The sequence below is a fragment of the Haliotis rufescens genome, unplaced genomic scaffold (genome assembly GCF_023055435.1).
Source record: "Haliotis rufescens isolate VD_foot unplaced genomic scaffold, xgHalRufe1.0.p SCAF_21, whole genome shotgun sequence".
In the NCBI taxonomy this organism is placed as follows: domain Eukaryota; kingdom Metazoa; phylum Mollusca; class Gastropoda; order Lepetellida; family Haliotidae; genus Haliotis; species Haliotis rufescens.
In genome coordinates, this window is record NW_025963902.1 from 10,118,182 (window position 1) to 10,136,342 (window position 18,161).

Genomic DNA, 18,161 nt, shown 5'->3' on the forward strand with positions numbered 1-18,161 from the left:
ATTGGGGCGTACCCGGATTCGACCCACAGTCATTGGTTACTGGCGTGTCCAAGGGAGGCAACTCTGCACAGCGAATTGCGGCGTCTAAGGCCAATCGTGCCCCCTCAAATCAATGAAAACATGTGACATAGGCACTGAACACACAAAAGAAATATGGGGTCAATTGCGTGACTTTGCCTTGGCGGGTTCCACCGTTCCTAGGGCCGAATTCCAGATTCATCTCATCCGTTAACGGGGCGGTCGGGTAGCCTCGTGGTTAAAGCGTTCGCTCGTCACGCCTAAGACCCGGGTTCGATTCCCGAAATGGGTACAATGTGTGAAGCCCATTTCTGGTGTCCCCCGGCGTGATATTGCTGGAATATTGCAAAAAGCGGCGTAAAACCACACTCACTCACTCACTCTTTATCGAGTGGAGTGGACGGACTACCCCCTAGAAGAGTCAGCCAGGGAGTCCTCCTGCCACGTATCCGTTATCACAATGCCCATGTACGTGGGAATCACTAATAGTGAGTGAGTGAGGGTGTACGCACCTTTAAGCAATATTCCAGCAATATAACGGAGGGATACACCAGAAATGGGCTTTACACAATGTTATCAAGTGGGGAATCTTCGGCGTGACGTGTGAACACTTTAGCCACCAGGCTACCCCCACCGCCACTTAATCACTTGTATATGTTACACGCCACCACGAAAAGATTATGTGACAGATTATTATTGACACTGTTCTTATCAAGCTACGTTAAAGCAAACTCTGAAAAATATGCGCTATACCGATAAATGACATCTTCCCGAGGCAAGAGAGTTAACTGACTTTAAAAGTCCAGTTTCGACCCTTGCCGAACTAAGCTGGAATTACTTGGCTAGATCGTAGCGCCACTAGTGACTATTACCAGTTATGTCCCTTCTAAGTCTACCAATCAGGTTCCACCTCTCTGGTATCACTTGCGTTTGCTTCACACAAAATGGTAGCGCCCAGTCAGGACGATCTGATCGATAATCAAGATCTATATTGTGATAAAACGGGTCTTACATTGCGAAATGCATCAAATCACGTGAGCACCTTGATTAAAAAACATGAACAAATTTGGAAAATATCGGTTGACAACGAGTTAGCGGTGCACATGCTTTGCAAATCCTGCAGTCGACCGAAATCTGCATGACACTTAACGAACCGGATTTCGATTTCGGTGCGCGATTTTGATTGGACTATGCATAGACTCGTTAGTCCAGCCAAAATGTAACTCCTTAATACCAGCCTAGTTCGGCAAGGGTGGAAACTGGACTTTTATAGTCAGTTAATTAACTCCCTTGCCTCGGGAAGATGATAAATGATGGTAGATGGCAATTAGCTTCTCCACTACTACAGTTATCATATTTTCTGTTTAGTCGATGTCATGTATGTAGTTAGGAGTTATTGGTACTTCAGGATACGAAATGGCATCTGTGTGTCTGTCGTATCGGGAAACCATGACAGTACAAGCGCCGCAACCGCCCTCGCCACACCCAAGCTTACTTCCTGTCAGGCGCACTGGAAACAAGAACACGTTCCCATGACAACCATCCTGCATACGATCACATATACCAGAATTCCAATTTCGACACACACATGTTGCATCCTAACGGAAATAAATAACGGAACACGGAAATGGAACATGAAATGTTGACAGCTTCTGTAGCTCATTGATTCTTCATTGGTATAATTTGGCTCTAACATCAATCATATATATATCGGTTCCCAAGTTATGGACCATCTCGTGGAAGGTCAGGCGAATGCGTACTTAGGGGTACAGATTAGGGACAAACAAAATGTCCATATCAAAGACAAACATCGGGCATAATCAAATGTGAGAACATCTGGAGTTCAGAGCTGAAGTCAAAGCCACATATTCTAATCCTGTTCCCGTCCTTTCGTATCCTCGTGGTTTTGTTGATTGGATGAAACAAACAATTCAGGGTATTGACACCTTCACACGAAGAATCATGTCAGACAATAAATCCCACCACCCTCGCTCTTCCCTCAATCGCTCATATTTACCAATTATGATGGGAGGGCGTGGTTTGATTAACGTGGAAGCGCTTAGACCTCATGATAGAATAATTATTGCATTGTGCACTTTTGCACACACTTATTTGTCTGATGATCCTCTTGTGAAGCATGTCAATACTCATGATGAAAACAAGGCATTCCACAGTTTTCTTAAACGAGCCAAGGTTGGACATAATCTCAATGTCAATGTTGATTTTGGTGATGGTTCTGTACTGCTGGACGATACGTACATACGTGAGGTAAATGTTATTGTAAGGTACACACTTCTAATCTATATTTAATTAAGCATCGACAATCTGTAACATCGGCCTGCATTGAAAAAATAACATTTACTTAATGATACATCACAAACAAATGAATAATATTTACAGTGTTTTCGAAGATATTGCAGCAATGTCAGCTCGGGGTCAGGGTGGGCCTCCACCACCTGCAACAGATTCAAGCATCTTACTGACCAGAATTCAGGTATATGATATAGCAGGTCGTATTAGTATTAATTTTGTTTTTGTTTGTTTGTTGTTTAAGGCCGCACTCAGCAATATTCCAGGTATATGACGGCGGTCTTGAAACATTCGAATCTGGACCAGAGAATCCAGTGATTGACATCTTGAGCATCGATCTACGCAATTGGGATACGATGACATGCATCAACCAAGTCAGCGAGCCTGACCACCCGATCCCCTAAGTCGCCTCTTACGACAAGCATAGTCGCCATTTACGGCAAGCGTGGGTTGCTGAAGACCTTGTTTTGTTTGTTTTACTGTCTGTTGTTGTTGTCTGTCGCCGCAGTCGATAATATTCCAGCTATGTGACAATGCCATGTAAATAAACGAGTCCAGACAACTGACCTTATGGACAATGCCCCACGTTACTCGGGAATGATGATAGGTGAAGTGAAATTGGGTTTAACGTCGCGTCCAAGATTATTGCACTTATATAGCGACGTGCATGCACGTGTATGTGTGTGTGTGGCTGCTTGTACTAGTCCGGACTGATGCCGATTTATAGTGCTAGCTCACTGAGATACCATGCCGCAGTTTAACATGAATACCCCACTCAGACACAGTATACTGACTTCGAGCCGACCAGTCCTTGTTTTAGCCCCTTAATGCCGAGCGCCAGACAGGGTAACAACAAGTACAATCTTTTAACGTCTTTTTGTATGACGCTGCCCGGGACCGAACCCTGGACCTTCCGCTCTCCGGGCGGATGCTCTACCTCTAGATCACGGAGGCGGTCCGGAATGATGATAACCAAGTCACCGACGTTGTTTATTTAATATTGGAATATCATTAAGTTTCCAAAATTGAAAGACACACTCGTGTTAAATCCTTCATGTATTTACTTGCATAAAATAATATTTTAACGAACGATGTTTCTCTTGTGTCATCTGTTGTTCAGCAACTGCGATGATGTCAGATAGTTGGCCAGCCTGGTTCCCTGGGTATGCCACACTGAGTAGCGCCAGCGCAGCACACCCAGGGAACCAGGCTGATAGTTTGTATGCCCAGCTTACTGCAGTGCCAACGTTAACTGCGCATGTACCTTTGCGCCATTGACGAAGAAAACCAGTTCCGTCCCAGACATGATGCCAAAAAGGGGCTTTCCAAGGTTGATATTGCTTGTTTCCTTCGAGATGCTTCTCTTTCCCCTGGTTCAGGCGTACTGGCCCGACGTAAACCCTGAAAGCAATGTACAATAGTGAGTGAGTGTGCTTTTACGCCGCTTTTAGCAATATTTGAGACACCTGAAATGGGCTTCACACATTGCACCCATGGGGGAAATGGAACCTAGATCTTCGGCGTGACGAGTAAACACTTTAACCATTTCGCTATCATACCGTCCCTCAATGTACAATAATGGATTTTAATAACTGAGTGAGTGAATGAGTTGGCCGCTGCTTTGATCAGTATTCCAGTTATATCACGGCGTGGCTGCTTAATGTGGGAGGAAAGCCTGAAGTGATGCAGGTCTTAGACTTTTACCGTTTTAGTGAAACCCACGTGCAGGGGTAAAGTACTGACAAACACAGAAAAACAATCGGGCTTCTGGCGTGTCCAAGGGATGCAACTCTGCAGAGCAACTGGCGGGAAACGTGTGTCCCTGATCATCAGAAGAAAGATGAGCCTTTTAAAATGACTGCCTTTCGAAACCAAAACCTAACGCCCCAACACCAGAAACATTGCATGTTCCTCCATGCTCTCTACTCTTGTTTTGATGACATATATGTGTTTGTTTGTTTGTTTGTTCGTTTGTTGTTTAACGCCGCATTTCAGCCATATTCCAGCTATATGACGGCGGTCTTTAAATAATCGACCAGACAATCCAGTGATTGACATCATGAGCATCGATCCACGCAATTGGGATACGATGACATGCATCAACCAAGTCAGCGAGCCTTGCCACCCGATCCCGTTAGTCGCCTCTTACGACAAGCACAGTCGCCTTTTGTAAATGTCAAGCATGGGTTGCTGAAAACCTATTCTACCCCGGATATTCACGGGTCCATATGACATGTATGGAGGATAGGAAAACAAACGGTGTTATATTGTTCAGTCTGCATGGAGCGTTATTTATCAATATACATCGGATATGTTAAAGGCCAAATTTTTACAGATGAATAAGTCACCGAATTGAAGTTGGTATGGCGAGTTATTCGTTCTAAAAATATACAGATAAATTTCCATTGCTAATTGCATACCAACTAAGAAAATGTGACCCTGCCGTGTGACCCTATTTCATTGAAACCTGCTACACACGACAAACATATACACCGATTATATAGCTCTATTCCATATATTACCCTGTCTGGCGCTCAGCATTAAGGGGCTAAAACAAGGACTGGTCGGCTCGGAGTCAGTATACTGTGTTTGAGTGGGGTATTCATGTTAAACTGTGGCATGGTATCTCAGTGAGCTAGCACTATAAATCGGCATCAGTCCGGACTAGTACAAGCAGCCACACAAACACACACACGTACATGTACGTCGCTATATAAGTGCAATAACCTTGGACGCGACGTTAAACCCAGTTTCACCTCACCTCGCCTATTCCATAAGGCGATCAGTCATCTAATACCTGTAATCCAATACTGTGAAGAAGCCTGCAACTCTTAACTGACACATGGAACGCTTTCATCAGCTGCATTCAGCGACACTCGACATGGGGCCCTACGCTCGCCGACACACGATAATTCTTTTACAATGTTATAGTGAAACATGTCGGTAAGATAATTGGTTGTAGCAGGATCACTCGGGGTATGTGGGGTTTTACCGACACTCGACATGGGGCCCTACGCTCGCCGACACACGATAATTCTTTTACAATGTTATAGTGAAACATGTCGGTAAGATAAAGTGGTTGTAGCAGGATCACTCGGGGTATTAGAGGTTTTATGCGTCCATCGTTTGGTTGTATAACATCTCCGGTTCGCATAAAACCCCACGTACCCCTAGTGATCCTGCTACAACTTATATAGTATGTGCCTTGACTTGCTATTCAGTTTTATTAACCCAATAAATACATACCCGTGTCATTTCTTCAAACAGTTGAGACTAGTATTATTGATATTACCGTTCTATACAATAACGACACACGGCATGGATAACAAATATGTCAAGGACACTCAATTTGTAAATGGCAGGGATTCCGGAAAAGGTCGACGTTCGCATTCTTGAGCTGCCTAAAACGAGTGAATGAGGGTCATCTGTATTCGAGCGACATCAAAGGGACCTGCAAACACCATGAACAAACATCAAGGATATCGGGTCATGACACGGAGCCCGGCCACCGGATTGCGATTTTAGTCATCTTCCCGAGGCAAGCTAGTTAACTGACCGCACAAGTCCAGTTTCCATCCTTGCAAAACAAGGTTTGAATTTCTGGGCTCGATCGTAGCTCCACCAGTGGCTATTACGAGTTATGTCTCTTCTATTTCACTCCTATTGACCAATCAGATTCCACCTCTGATATTGCATTTGTTTCAAACATAACGGCGACGCCGAGTCAAGATGATTTGATTCATAATCAAAATCTATTTTGTAATATAACGGGTCTTACTTTGCGAAGTGAATCAAATCACTTGAGTACCTTGATTATAAACATGAAAAGATTTGGAAAATATGTGTTGACGCTAAATTGGCGGTACACATGTTTTGCAAATCCTGCAATCGACCGAAATCTGGACAGCAGTTTACGAAATGCATGTTGTATACGAACCGGATTTCGATTTCGTTTCGCGATTTTGATTGGCCTATGCATAAACTCGATAGTCCAGCCAAAATATTACTCCGTAATTCCAGCCTAGTTCGGCAAGGGTGGAAACTGGACTTTTATAGACAGCTAACTCCCTTGCCTCGGGACGATGGAACATGGTTTCTTTTGTTGGTTGATTAACGCTGTAAATAATCGAGTCTGGAACAGACACTCCAGCGATTGACATCACGATCATCAATCTACACAATTGAGATACGGTGACAGGCATCAACCGAATCACCGAGTCTGACCACATGATCCCGTTAACCGCCTCTTATGACCTGAATGGGTTGCTGGAGATTCTAACCCCGATCTCCACGGGTGTGGCTGTAACGAGAAGCTTCATGATAAGGTACAGGGGACATAACCTCCTCCCGAAATGTACCCAGGGGGGACAGAAATGTAATACACTTAGTCTACCTATACTACTCAAAAGAAGTTAAAGACCACCCGATTCTTTCATATTACTATAGCTAATATGCCATGGCAACCAAGATGACAGTTAAACTATAGTAATATGAAAGAATCGGTTGTTCCTTAACTTCTTTTGAGTAGTATAGTTGATTGAGAATCATCGTATGCCGAATATATATTATTCAAAGGCACTGAACAACCCGTGGTTTGACAGATCGCGAGTCGGTTATGTAATGGCCACAGGGACCTTGTAGGCGAAAAGGTCAGCGTATCCTGTTCCACCGGTGGGACCCGTCACAATACACGCAAGGGCAAGGCAATTGTCCACCCGAGGGAACACATGGCCTTCACACTCCAAAACCTCGGAGTGGTTATCCAACACTTATTGCATAAATTCTGCCCGGCATGTAAAATCGTCTTACTGGCTTCGACCAGACAAATGCGATGATCTTATTTTGATTTACCCAAATAGTTCAAGCCTTCCCCTTAACCGAAGACGGATCTTAGGCTTGAAATGAAGTTTTATAATTGAAATACCGCCTTCGAAGCCTCACTGAGCAAGCACATAATTCTGTATAATTTGTACAGACGAGGATGGACTGAATTACAGGTGGAGGTGAGGTGAGGTGAGGTGAGGTGAGGTGAGGTGAGGTGAGGTGAGGTGAAATGGAGTTTAACGTCGCGCCCAAGATTATTGCACATATATAGCAACGAGCATGCACCTATGCTTGTGTGGCTGCTTGTACTAGTCCGGACTGATGCCGAGTTAAAGTGCTAGCCCACTGAGATACATGCCGCAGTTTAACATGAATACCCCACTCCGACCCCGTATACTGACGCCGAGCGGACCAGTCCTTGTTTCAGACCCTAAATGCCGAGCGCCAGGCAGGGTAACAACAAGTACCATCTTTTAACGTCTTGTTTTAGACCCTTAATGCCGAGCACCAGGCAGGGTAACACAAAGTACCGTATTTTAACGTCTTTGCGCATGACACGGCCAGGGATCGAACCCCGGTCCTTCCGCTCTCCGGGTGGACCCTCAACCACTAGACCACGGAGGCGGTCGTCGGAGAAATAGTATAATTATTAAATGACATCGGTTATAGGTACTGTTCAGCACAACAGCGGTTGATTGACCCGTGAAGATCCGGGATAGAATAGGTCTTCAGCAACATATTCTTGCCGTAAGAGGCAACTAACGGGATCGGGTGGTCAGGCTCGGTGACTTGGTTGATGCATGTCATCGCATCCCAATTGCGGAGATCGATGTTCATGATATCAATCACTGGAGTCAATTATTTTAAAGACCGCCGTCATATAGCTTGAATATTGCTGAGTGCGGCGTTAAACAACAAATAAGAAACAAGCAAGCTAACTCTCGTCGTGTTCAGTACAGTAAAAGCACCCGTAGTGATCTGGTCTACAACATGCCGTTTAATGGGACAGAGTTATATGATGCAATACAACATAGGAAAAACACTGCGCCTGGTCTTCACACAACCGGGGGCACGGGTGGCCCAGTCGTTTAGGGCGCCGCGATTCGCTGTACAGAGTTGCGTCACTTGGGCACGCCAGAAACTTATGATTGTGGGTTCGAATCCCGGTTCGACCAAAATATGTTTCTAGGTTTGTCAGCACTATACCCGTGCTCGTGGGTTTCACCGAAGCTGTAAACGTCTGAGACCTGCATCACTTCGGGCTTTCCTCCCACATTAAGCTGACACGCCGTGATATAACTGTAATACTGTTAAAAGCGGCGTTAAATCAACTCACTTACTCACTCACTTGACACAACCAAAAACCTGCTTGATCAAACCAAAAGCTATGTTGCAGTTTAACATGAATACCCCACTCAGACACAGTATACTGACTCCAGTCCTTGTTTTAGACCCTTAATGCTTAAAAGCTTACTCACCGAGGTGTACAACACGACATGACCCAAAGGAGAAGTCCCAAAAGCTAGGTAACATGCTCCAGTTATCCCGCTTCTGACGCAAGGGAAAGGCGAAGCCCTTAGCGTTAAACCACTGTTGATTAGCGTAGTATGATGTCTATTAACCGGCGCTGTTAATGACTAGTACAGCACAGGGTTAATAATGCTAATGTAAACAACTGTACTGAAGGATATTAGAAAAATAAATATCTGACATTCGGATGAACATCGCGATATTGTTGTGAACAGACACCATGATCAATAAAAATGATAACGAATATTGCACAAAGGCTATTAACTTGAATAAATTAAAACTATTAAAATTACATTTTATCAAGGGAAGCTTTAACGGTTTTAATAATTAATTATAATAATATCATTGAAGTGGATGATAAGTACGCAAATGTAATAAGGATGACTTAGTACAACGAATATCATTACATTTACCAAAGTTACCAACGAAATAGATAATTATATTTTATACCGCGTGATCAAACTTACTTGATTCATTGACTATAAACATTACATTTGGATTATTAAAATGTCTGGATAGAAAATGAGCTTTTGAAAGTGATAGGATGTTGAGAATGTTGATGTTGTTTACTGGGGCGGGGACGAGTCCAAATGTACTACCCACCCCACTATTACCCGACCCTACCTGGGTACCCACTGTAGGTCTCAAGAGATGGGTACAAAATGTCTGATTGGGAATAGTTTAACCGTAGCCCTGGACAAAATGTTTAAGATACACTTATAAAACGATCTGGTCATGCATACACTGAAGTTGAAACATAAAATATTATTCAAATATAAAAGTCAGAAGGAATGGGTGCATAGTCAGAAAGAAATGCGAACATGTGACACATAATGTACAGACAGTTATAGATCACTTTTGTCCTTAAACAATATATCACATGACTAACCACGAGTCCGGGTAGTCCTGTGGGTACCTGGGTCCTACTCAGTACCAACCCGACCCGAGTACCCGCGTTTCCCGTCCCAGCCCTAATGTTTACATTCTCAATACAAGGTTCACACTTTGACATGGGTATTCATAGCCTGACACAAGGATAAAAAGGCCGGTCGAATGTAGCTCTATGCGAGTTGGGTTGCGACATAACTATATTACAAAATGGATGATAAAAATATAAAGAAAGTCCAAGCAAAATTATTAGAACCCACGCGTGCACAGATTATCAAATATGAAAAGGAAAAAAAACACATTAAAAAACTATGCACACATTAAAAAACTACGCTTACTAATCTCTAAAAAAATCATAAAGGCTTATTCGTAAAGACCAATTCACTACCGACCACAAGTAAAGACGAAGAGACAACGTTTCACTGCCAGGAATGTGGTTGCCCGCAGTAATGCAGGAACATCACCATCTTCCCGAGGCAAGAGAGTTAACTGACTTTAAAAATCAAGTTTTCACCCTTGCCGAACTAGGCTGGAATTACTGGGCTCGATCGTAGCGCCACCAGTGGTTATTATGAGTTATGTCCCTTCTATGCCTCTCCCATGGACCAATCAGATTCCACCCATCTTATCACTGCCATTGCTTCAAACAAAACGGCGGCGCCCAATCAAGACGATCTGATCGATAATCCAGATCTATATTGTGATAAAACGAGTCTTACATCGCGAAATGCATCAAATCAAGTTAGCACCTCGATTAACAACATGAAAAGATTTAGAAAATATCTCTTGATAAAGAGTTAGCGGTGCACATGCTTTGCAAATCCTGCAGTCGACCGAAATCTGCATGACAGTAATATTACGAACCGGATTTCGATTTCGGTGCGCGATTTTGATTGGACTATGCATAGACTCGTTAGTCCAGCCAAAATGTAACTCCATAATACCAGCCTAGTTCGACAAGGGTGGAAACTGGACTTTCATCGTCAGTTAACTCACTTGCCTCGGGAAGATGAGTGCAATAGCGCATCCTATTATAATGATATTTCTCGTGTTAGTATACATGTTAATCCGTAACATCAAATTTAAGTTTATAAACAAACACTGTCCTCTTGGTGTGCAAGACCCACCGAGTGGAGGTTGCCTACTGCGACCCCCCCCCCCCCCCCCCCCCCCCAGCTCAGGAATGAAAAACCATTTTATTAGAAAGTATTTTTCAAGATATTTGATACCAAAGTAGCACCAATATTGTTTTATTGAGCTAAAATTTGGGGCTATAATAAATACAAAGAAATTGAACAGATCCATTATTAGGATGCAAACAATTTTTAGGCGTTAAGTCTTTGGCCCCCCGATCATGTCGTAAGAGACGAGTGCGGTCGATGTCCTTTGTCATTTCAGCATATAAGCGTTGTATTACTTATTGGTGTAAGGTTATATCTATGCCTAATAGTCATTACCAAAGAAAGAGCTATAATCTGTTGTATAAAGAAGCTGTAAATGGCATGATTAATTGGGTATACCTTATATAAATTTGTTTTCGGCTATGTTTAGGAAAACCAATCAGTTTCTTATCCAAAACCATTTGTATTTGAATTTGTATCACAATTAAGATATATGCATGAACAAGAATGGCATATTCTATTAGATATTGCTAGTAGTCCGAAAATGCATACCTATTCTTTATTTAAATTATTTTAAAAAAATTAACCGTATCTTCTAAATATCAATATTGATAAATGTCGTACTGCGCTTTCCCGCTATCGTTGTCCTCATACACTCCATATTGAAGTGGGGAGTAACAGTAACAGTTCATTTACACTTACTTTCATGTGGTACCTCCAATGTTTGATCCAGCCCTTGAATGGCCCCTTCTTTTGGGGGGCCAGGGGCCACACGCAGCAGGGGCTCCCCGGCAGACATCCATATATGAATATGTTGGGTGACACAGTAAATGTTCCTGTGTTCGGATATTGGTACCTTGTTCGTTTGACCAAAGTGCTCTGGGCTGCCGCTCTAATGTGTCATTGATGTATGAGTACACACGTCATTTGAGTAGCATGAAGTAATCTGAGCACGAAAATGTCAAACTCGATAAAAGTTGACTGACATTATGCCTGCCACAAAAAAATAATTTTGCTGCAAGGGTTTGTTGACATTTCGGCTCATACTTTAAATTCAAACAGGATATCTGGTTCTGCAGCTGCAGCAGAAAAGATACCTAGTCAACCAACAAATCCCCCCCCCCCCCCCCCCCCCCCCCCAACAAACACACACGCACACCACACACACCCTCCACCACACCCGGATTATCAAACGGTCTCTCATTTTTATGTTATGGAACAAGGCAATGTGTGACCTTTAGTAAAGTTAAAGGAGTGTGACTCTTGTTATTGGCGGTTTTTTGCTGCGATGGTAGCTGTCAGCTAACTACCTCTCCGCAATATATGTGGTTTATATGTAGACCTAGTTAACTCGAAGTCATCATGACCATCGAAAATATTTCCAATTCGAGACAAGCGGAGTGCATAACTATGCCATAGGGTCGGGATTGCGTTTTCAGATGTAGTTACTACGTCATGGAAAACGTCATGGACAACGTCATGGACAACTTGGCCCGACGGCATGGGACAAGACTGAGTGGTTGGTTGTTGAGTGAATTGGGATTAAAGCCACTTTGAACTGTATTTAAGTTGTATCACAACGTGTCAGCTTGGTTTGACTGTTGTTTGTCTGTTGTTTAACGCCACTAAGCAATATTCCAGCTAAGTGACGGCGGTCTGGAAATAATCAAGTCTGGATCAGACAATCCAGTGATTGGCATCAAGAGCATCGATCCACGCAATTATACATGGAATAAACAGCTATTTGCCAAATGTTAGATTGATCTATGCGTAACGACAAGCAAATGTGTTACAAGCCCGAACGAGCTTATTATTTCAGTTTAAACATTGTGTGATACAGGGTGATACACTCTTCTGTTCTCTGTACATGTAAACTACTTCCTAGAAATTAAAACACTGCATCACAGATGACGATGTTTTTTTGGTCGTTGTTTAACGCCGCACTCAGCAATATCATAGCGTTATGACGACGGTCCGTAACTAATCGAGTCTGGACCAGACAATCCATGGATTGACAACTGTGATACGATGACATGCATCAACCAAGTCAGCGAGCCTGACCACCCGATCCCGTTAGTCGCCTCTTACGACAAGCATAGTCGCCTGTTACGGCAAGCCTGGGTTGCTGATGCCTGAAGGGATGCAGGTGTTTTACGTTTACTGTTGTGTTGACACCGGCTAGCAAGAAAGATGCAAAGAAACGTTGAAGCCTAATCAGGGTGAACAGGTGAACCCATGACATTAGGTTTCTGGCCCGCTTAAGGGACGCATCACCATACAGCGAATTGTAGCGACGACAAACTGTGAGAAAGACGTTTCACAGTATACGTTATTAAAGCTCTCGTTGGCTGGTGGAAGCGAAAAAGATAATGACAGTTTGCATTTTGCTCTTTCAAGGTTATAAATTATTGTGAGAGTGATACTGGGCCTAATGTTTAATTCATGAATTCATGATTCATTAATTCGCAACAGATGCGTTACATTAACGGATACATTCGTGTAAAATACCTTGTGCTTGATCCCTCCTGTATAAGGTATATGTTGTGCAGCACTCCAGGACTGCGTTGTCCTTGACCGAAATTTTTAATTAGATCAGTTGAGCACAATCTCCGGAAATAAAATCCACAATGGTAATTTGAAAGTAGTTGTGAGGTCCTAGAGAACCATATTGTCAATCTCCCATCCTCCGTCTGCACGCACTCACATGACACACCTGCTCTCAACTCACGCAGATATGAACCTGTATGGTCAGACCAGGGTTTAAATCACGTGGCCCACTCCAGAAACTCGGTCTACTTTCTTGAGGAGCTATCAGGTGACATTAAGTCTATACATTGACTGACCCCTACTTTCGTTCCGGCATTGTGATACTGGAGATTGACAGTGTAGGAGTAGTCTCGCAAATGTAAGCTGTGTGGTGATTCCCCCTTCAGTGGTATAGTGACGAAACCAGTTCGAGTTATGATGATGTTATTAAGTTCCGTACGTATTCATCCCCTGCAGGTCATGTAAAGAATATGGACATTAAAAAAACCCGCCCTAATCTAACTTATCAGATGATTAAACCTTCAGGTATGGTTGGAACAGCTGTAAGGGTTCATATGCCTTTAAGCGGTTTTATGACAATGCTTTCTCCAGCTAGACCTCGATCTCCTAATAATCGACAAAGTCACAGGGTCATCATTTCCTATTATTAATATTTCAACATGACTACTAAATTTCAAATAATTACAATAATTATTACAGTTGCTGTACAATATGAATAATGCCGTTTTGTGAATTGTTCTGAAGAAGGAGAATTTGTCAGTTTCAGCTCATGACGGAGGGACAGCCTCCGTGGTCTAGTGGTAGAGCGTCCGCCCGGAGAGCGGAAGGTCCGGGGTTGGATCCAAGGCCGCGTCATACTAAAAGACGTTATAAGATGGTACTTGTTGTTACCATGTCTGGCGCTCGGCATTAAGGGGCTAAAACAAGGACTGGTCGGCTCGGGGTCAATATACTGTGTCTGAGTTGGGTATTCATGTTAAACTGCGGCATGGTATCTCAGTGAGTTAGCATTATGAATCGGCATCAGTCCGGACTAGTACAAGCAGCCACACACGCACACACACACACGTGCATGCACGTCGCTATATAAGTGAAATGCTCTTGGACGCGACGTTAAACCCCATTTCACCTCACTTCATCTCACCTCACCTCACCTCACCTCACCTCACCTCACCTCACCTCAACACACCTCATGACGGAGCAATATGGGTAAAATACAAGATATATCAAAATTGTTAATGCGCCTTTGGGCAGGGGGGTGGCCGCGTGGTTAAAGCGTTCGCTCGTCACGCCGAAGACCCGGGTTCGATTACCGACACGGGTACAATGTGTGAAGCTCATTTTTGGTGTCCCCCGCTGTGATATTGCTGGAATATTACTAAAAGCTGCGTGAAATCATACTCACTCACTCCCTCACTCACTCATGTCAGTTCTATTTTCTTCGTACCCTGAATCCAATGGTTGTTCTTACATGTGTTTGTTTATTGTTCAACACACTCAGCGATATTCCAGCGATAGAACATATTAGTAAAGACATGATATTCTTTGTTATAATCCTGAAACTCACAAAATCTATGAGCGTTATCTGAATTTTGCAACTGCTATTCGAAATGTTAAATAAATATTACTCTCTATAGAAACCGTTTTTAAAGAGGGTATGACTTGATAGTTTATTGGGTAAGTGAGTGAGTTGGGTTTAACGCCGCTTTTAACAGTATTCCAGTTATATCGCGGCGTGTCAGCTTAATGAGGGAGGAAAGCTCGAAGTGATGCGGTTCTCAGACGTTTACCACTTCGGCGAAACCCACGAGCACGGGTATGGTGCTGACAAACCTAGAAACATAGTCGGGGCGAACCGGGATTCGAACCCACAATCACAGGTTTCTGGCGTGCCCATGGGACGCAACTCTGCACAGCGAATCGCGGCGCTTTAGACGACTGGGCCACCCGTGCCCCCACTTAACTTAAGGGCACAAAAAAGCGACTGGGTGTGTAGTTATATGGGGCGAGATCACTTTGACTACCAGGACGCCACTGAACATACCCACAACTTCCCATATAAATATCTAAATATGGAGCTTATCTGAGTGAGATCTTATCTCGTCCATTGTCCTGCAAAGTAGAGCAATACATCCAGTCTTGCATCATATTGTGTCGGTCGTCTTTGTGTACCGACTGAATCATTTTCAAATCATGATTGTTTGATACATGTATCTAAATAGTTTTTGCCAGGGCTGCAGTAAAACAATTACTAATCTGACATTTTGTTCCCAACTCTTGAGACCTGCAGTGGTTACCCGGGTAGGTTCGGGTAATAGGGGGTCAGGTACCCGGGTAGTAGATTTGGACTCGTACCAGAGACATTTTGAGGTTGCTGTAGTTCTCTTTACAGCTCATAACGTGTATTCTACCATGAATTTGAAATTTACTCGATTCTGATTGGTCAATCAGAGCCTATTAAATCACAATAAACCCCCTCTGATTGAAACAGCAGGTTTGACGTCCGCATCACTGCGGAAACTAATATTCATGGAATAGCACTTTTTTCAGTCATTGTCGGTAGGCATATTTAAATAATTATATCTACAATTACAGGTTACAAAATGCACAGATGCGGTTACTACAATATTCAAAGGATGTGTGGCAATACATTTCGTGCAGAAAACACGATAGAAATATACAAAGGGAATGTATTTACGTTTTGGAGACAACAGAGAGCTTGGAATTTTGGCGCTTTTCTATATACGACTGTGACGTCATATCTTATGCGTCACAATGAGCGATATGACGTCATAATGGTGACGCGCGATGTAGAGCGAAAGCCTTGCAAAGCTTGCTTTGTTTTCTTTAGGGATGCCCTCCTCATGTTAGCTTACCAAGTTGCCGTGCTTATATGCTTTCAACGCCTGTCATATGTTCGAGTGAAGTATTACGGTGTAATAAACTGCTTGAGTATATACAGCGCCATATTTTGTTCGGTGATTCCGTAATTCAGATCGATAACCCACTCAAAACACTGAACTCAACCCTCAGTATATGCTAACACTATAGAGTTCGCGTTTTATTTAGTCATGGTAGAATGGAGATAAACATACCGTTTTTTTTAATGTAGAGCTAGGTTACCTGTATTTTTAACCGCGCTAAATTTGTCATTTGAAACCTCACGCTGCGCGTTCGATCCCAAATTCAATTTAGCGCGGTTAACTCTACAGGTAACCTAGCTCTACATTGAAAACACAGTATGTTTATCTCCAAATTTATTGACTGATGATTGTTTGTTTACATCATCTATGATATTGAATGAGAAAACAACAAAATTTTAGAGGCTATTAACTCTAAATACTCCCCAATGCGAGATTCTAGCTCTTTCACAAAACTCATCACTGCTCCTGGAACATTGCCTGGTACTCTATGTATTTTGAACTCGCGTGACAGTTTAGCTCTAAATTCTGCAACTGCCCGACTCTGTGCAGGTTTTTGTTGATCTGGGCAACTTCGTGATAAGTTGAGTCACTTACCCCAAATGTATCAAGTACAAACAAGATATGTGACAAATTTTCACTTTCCCCATCTCCCGATTCCTCCTGATCATATTTTACAGTTACTGTCGTTTTTCCCCATTTGATGACCTTAGTTTAAGACTAGTTGGTGTAAGTCCAAGGGTTCTAACGAAACCTAATGCTTTTAATGTAGATGCCTGAACATAGTTCAGGTTTCTGTAGGCCTGGGCCCGTATTTATAAAAACTCTGAGAGTTTTTATGCATACCGGCCCTGGCGTTTGCTCATTTTGTCAAACAATCTACTCTGACTGAGTGGTGTTTGAGATGGCGTTTCAGCAAGCTCCACAACAGCCTCGCTCATTTGCTTAGCATTTACATCTTCATTCTCTAATAACCCTAATTTGTAAAACTGCTTTACATATGCCTGCTTTTTCACACCAGTAAGTTAATTTTGAGTTAACTTTTGAAATTGTCACAATGCGTTCTTCTATTCTGACGGATTGTTGTAATTGTATTACATTTAGATTTGCATTTAGAATGTCCACGAACGTGAAAACCAGATGTGCGGTTGTGCAACTGGCTATTTCTTTCAAACATTTATGGGAAATTTCTAAAAAGAGAGTTGGTGATGCACTGACAAATGATATATTAATTCCACTGCTCAACGAAGTACCCCAAACATCATGGCTGTTTTTCATGGCTATATACATGTACCTAGTCCACCACACATTAAGAATCCAGAAGGTGAACCAAAGATAGGTCATACTAAATATTTATTACTCGGAGTCCAGTGTCCTCAAACTGCACACTTTACTGGTGACAAACATAACAATCTTCTCCACCGGTTGGGTGTTGGGTTTGTTGTTTAACGCCGCACTCAGCAATATTCCAGCTATATGACGGCGGTCTGTAAATAATCGACCAGACAATTCAGAGATTGACATCATGAGCATCCATCCAGGCAATTGGGATCGATGACATGCGTCAACCAAGTCAGCGAGCCTGACCACCCGATCCCGTTAGTCGCCTCTTACGACAAGCATAGTCGCCTTTTACGTCAAGCATGGGTTGCTGAAGACCTATTCTACCCGGATCGTTACGGGTCTCTCTACCGGTACATTCCGCAATGTCAAAACTCCTCCAGTCGCCGTCAACATCTTCTTCATATAAAGCTTCTGTGAAACTCTCACGGGAAAGTTAATCTGATGACCCTCGCCATGTTGGGTAAGGGTATACCACCAGTGTGAAGAAAGAGACAGTTGACTGAAATCCTTTTTTGAAGAAGGATCGTCTTGTCATAGCTGGGCAGGTGTCTGTACACGTCAAGCTGTATGTGTGTTGAGAGTTAGACCACCCGACGACTTGACTGCTGTCTTCAGTAACCTCTCAACAGGAATAATCTAATAATTGATACACTCAGTT

General features: G+C 42.9%; 1 protein-coding gene across 1 annotated transcript in view; it reads right to left on the bottom strand.

Moving 5' to 3' along the window:
* LOC124145701 (xanthine dehydrogenase/oxidase-like) overlaps nucleotides 1–13,476 on the bottom strand; it is a 65,243-nt gene extending 51,767 nt beyond the window's left edge. Inside the window, exons 1-4 of the mRNA XM_048401233.1 lie at nucleotides 13,200–13,476; nucleotides 3,593–3,729; nucleotides 2,417–2,474; nucleotides 1,432–1,528 (exon numbers count right to left, since the gene is read on the bottom strand). Of these exons, the coding sequence (XP_048257190.1) occupies nucleotides 1,432–1,528; nucleotides 2,417–2,474; nucleotides 3,593–3,634 (197 nt within the window). The 5' untranslated portion in view covers nucleotides 3,635–3,729; nucleotides 13,200–13,476. The remainder of the gene's footprint in view (nucleotides 1–1,431; nucleotides 1,529–2,416; nucleotides 2,475–3,592; nucleotides 3,730–13,199) is intronic.
* Nucleotides 13,477–18,161: the final 4,685 nt, after the last annotated feature.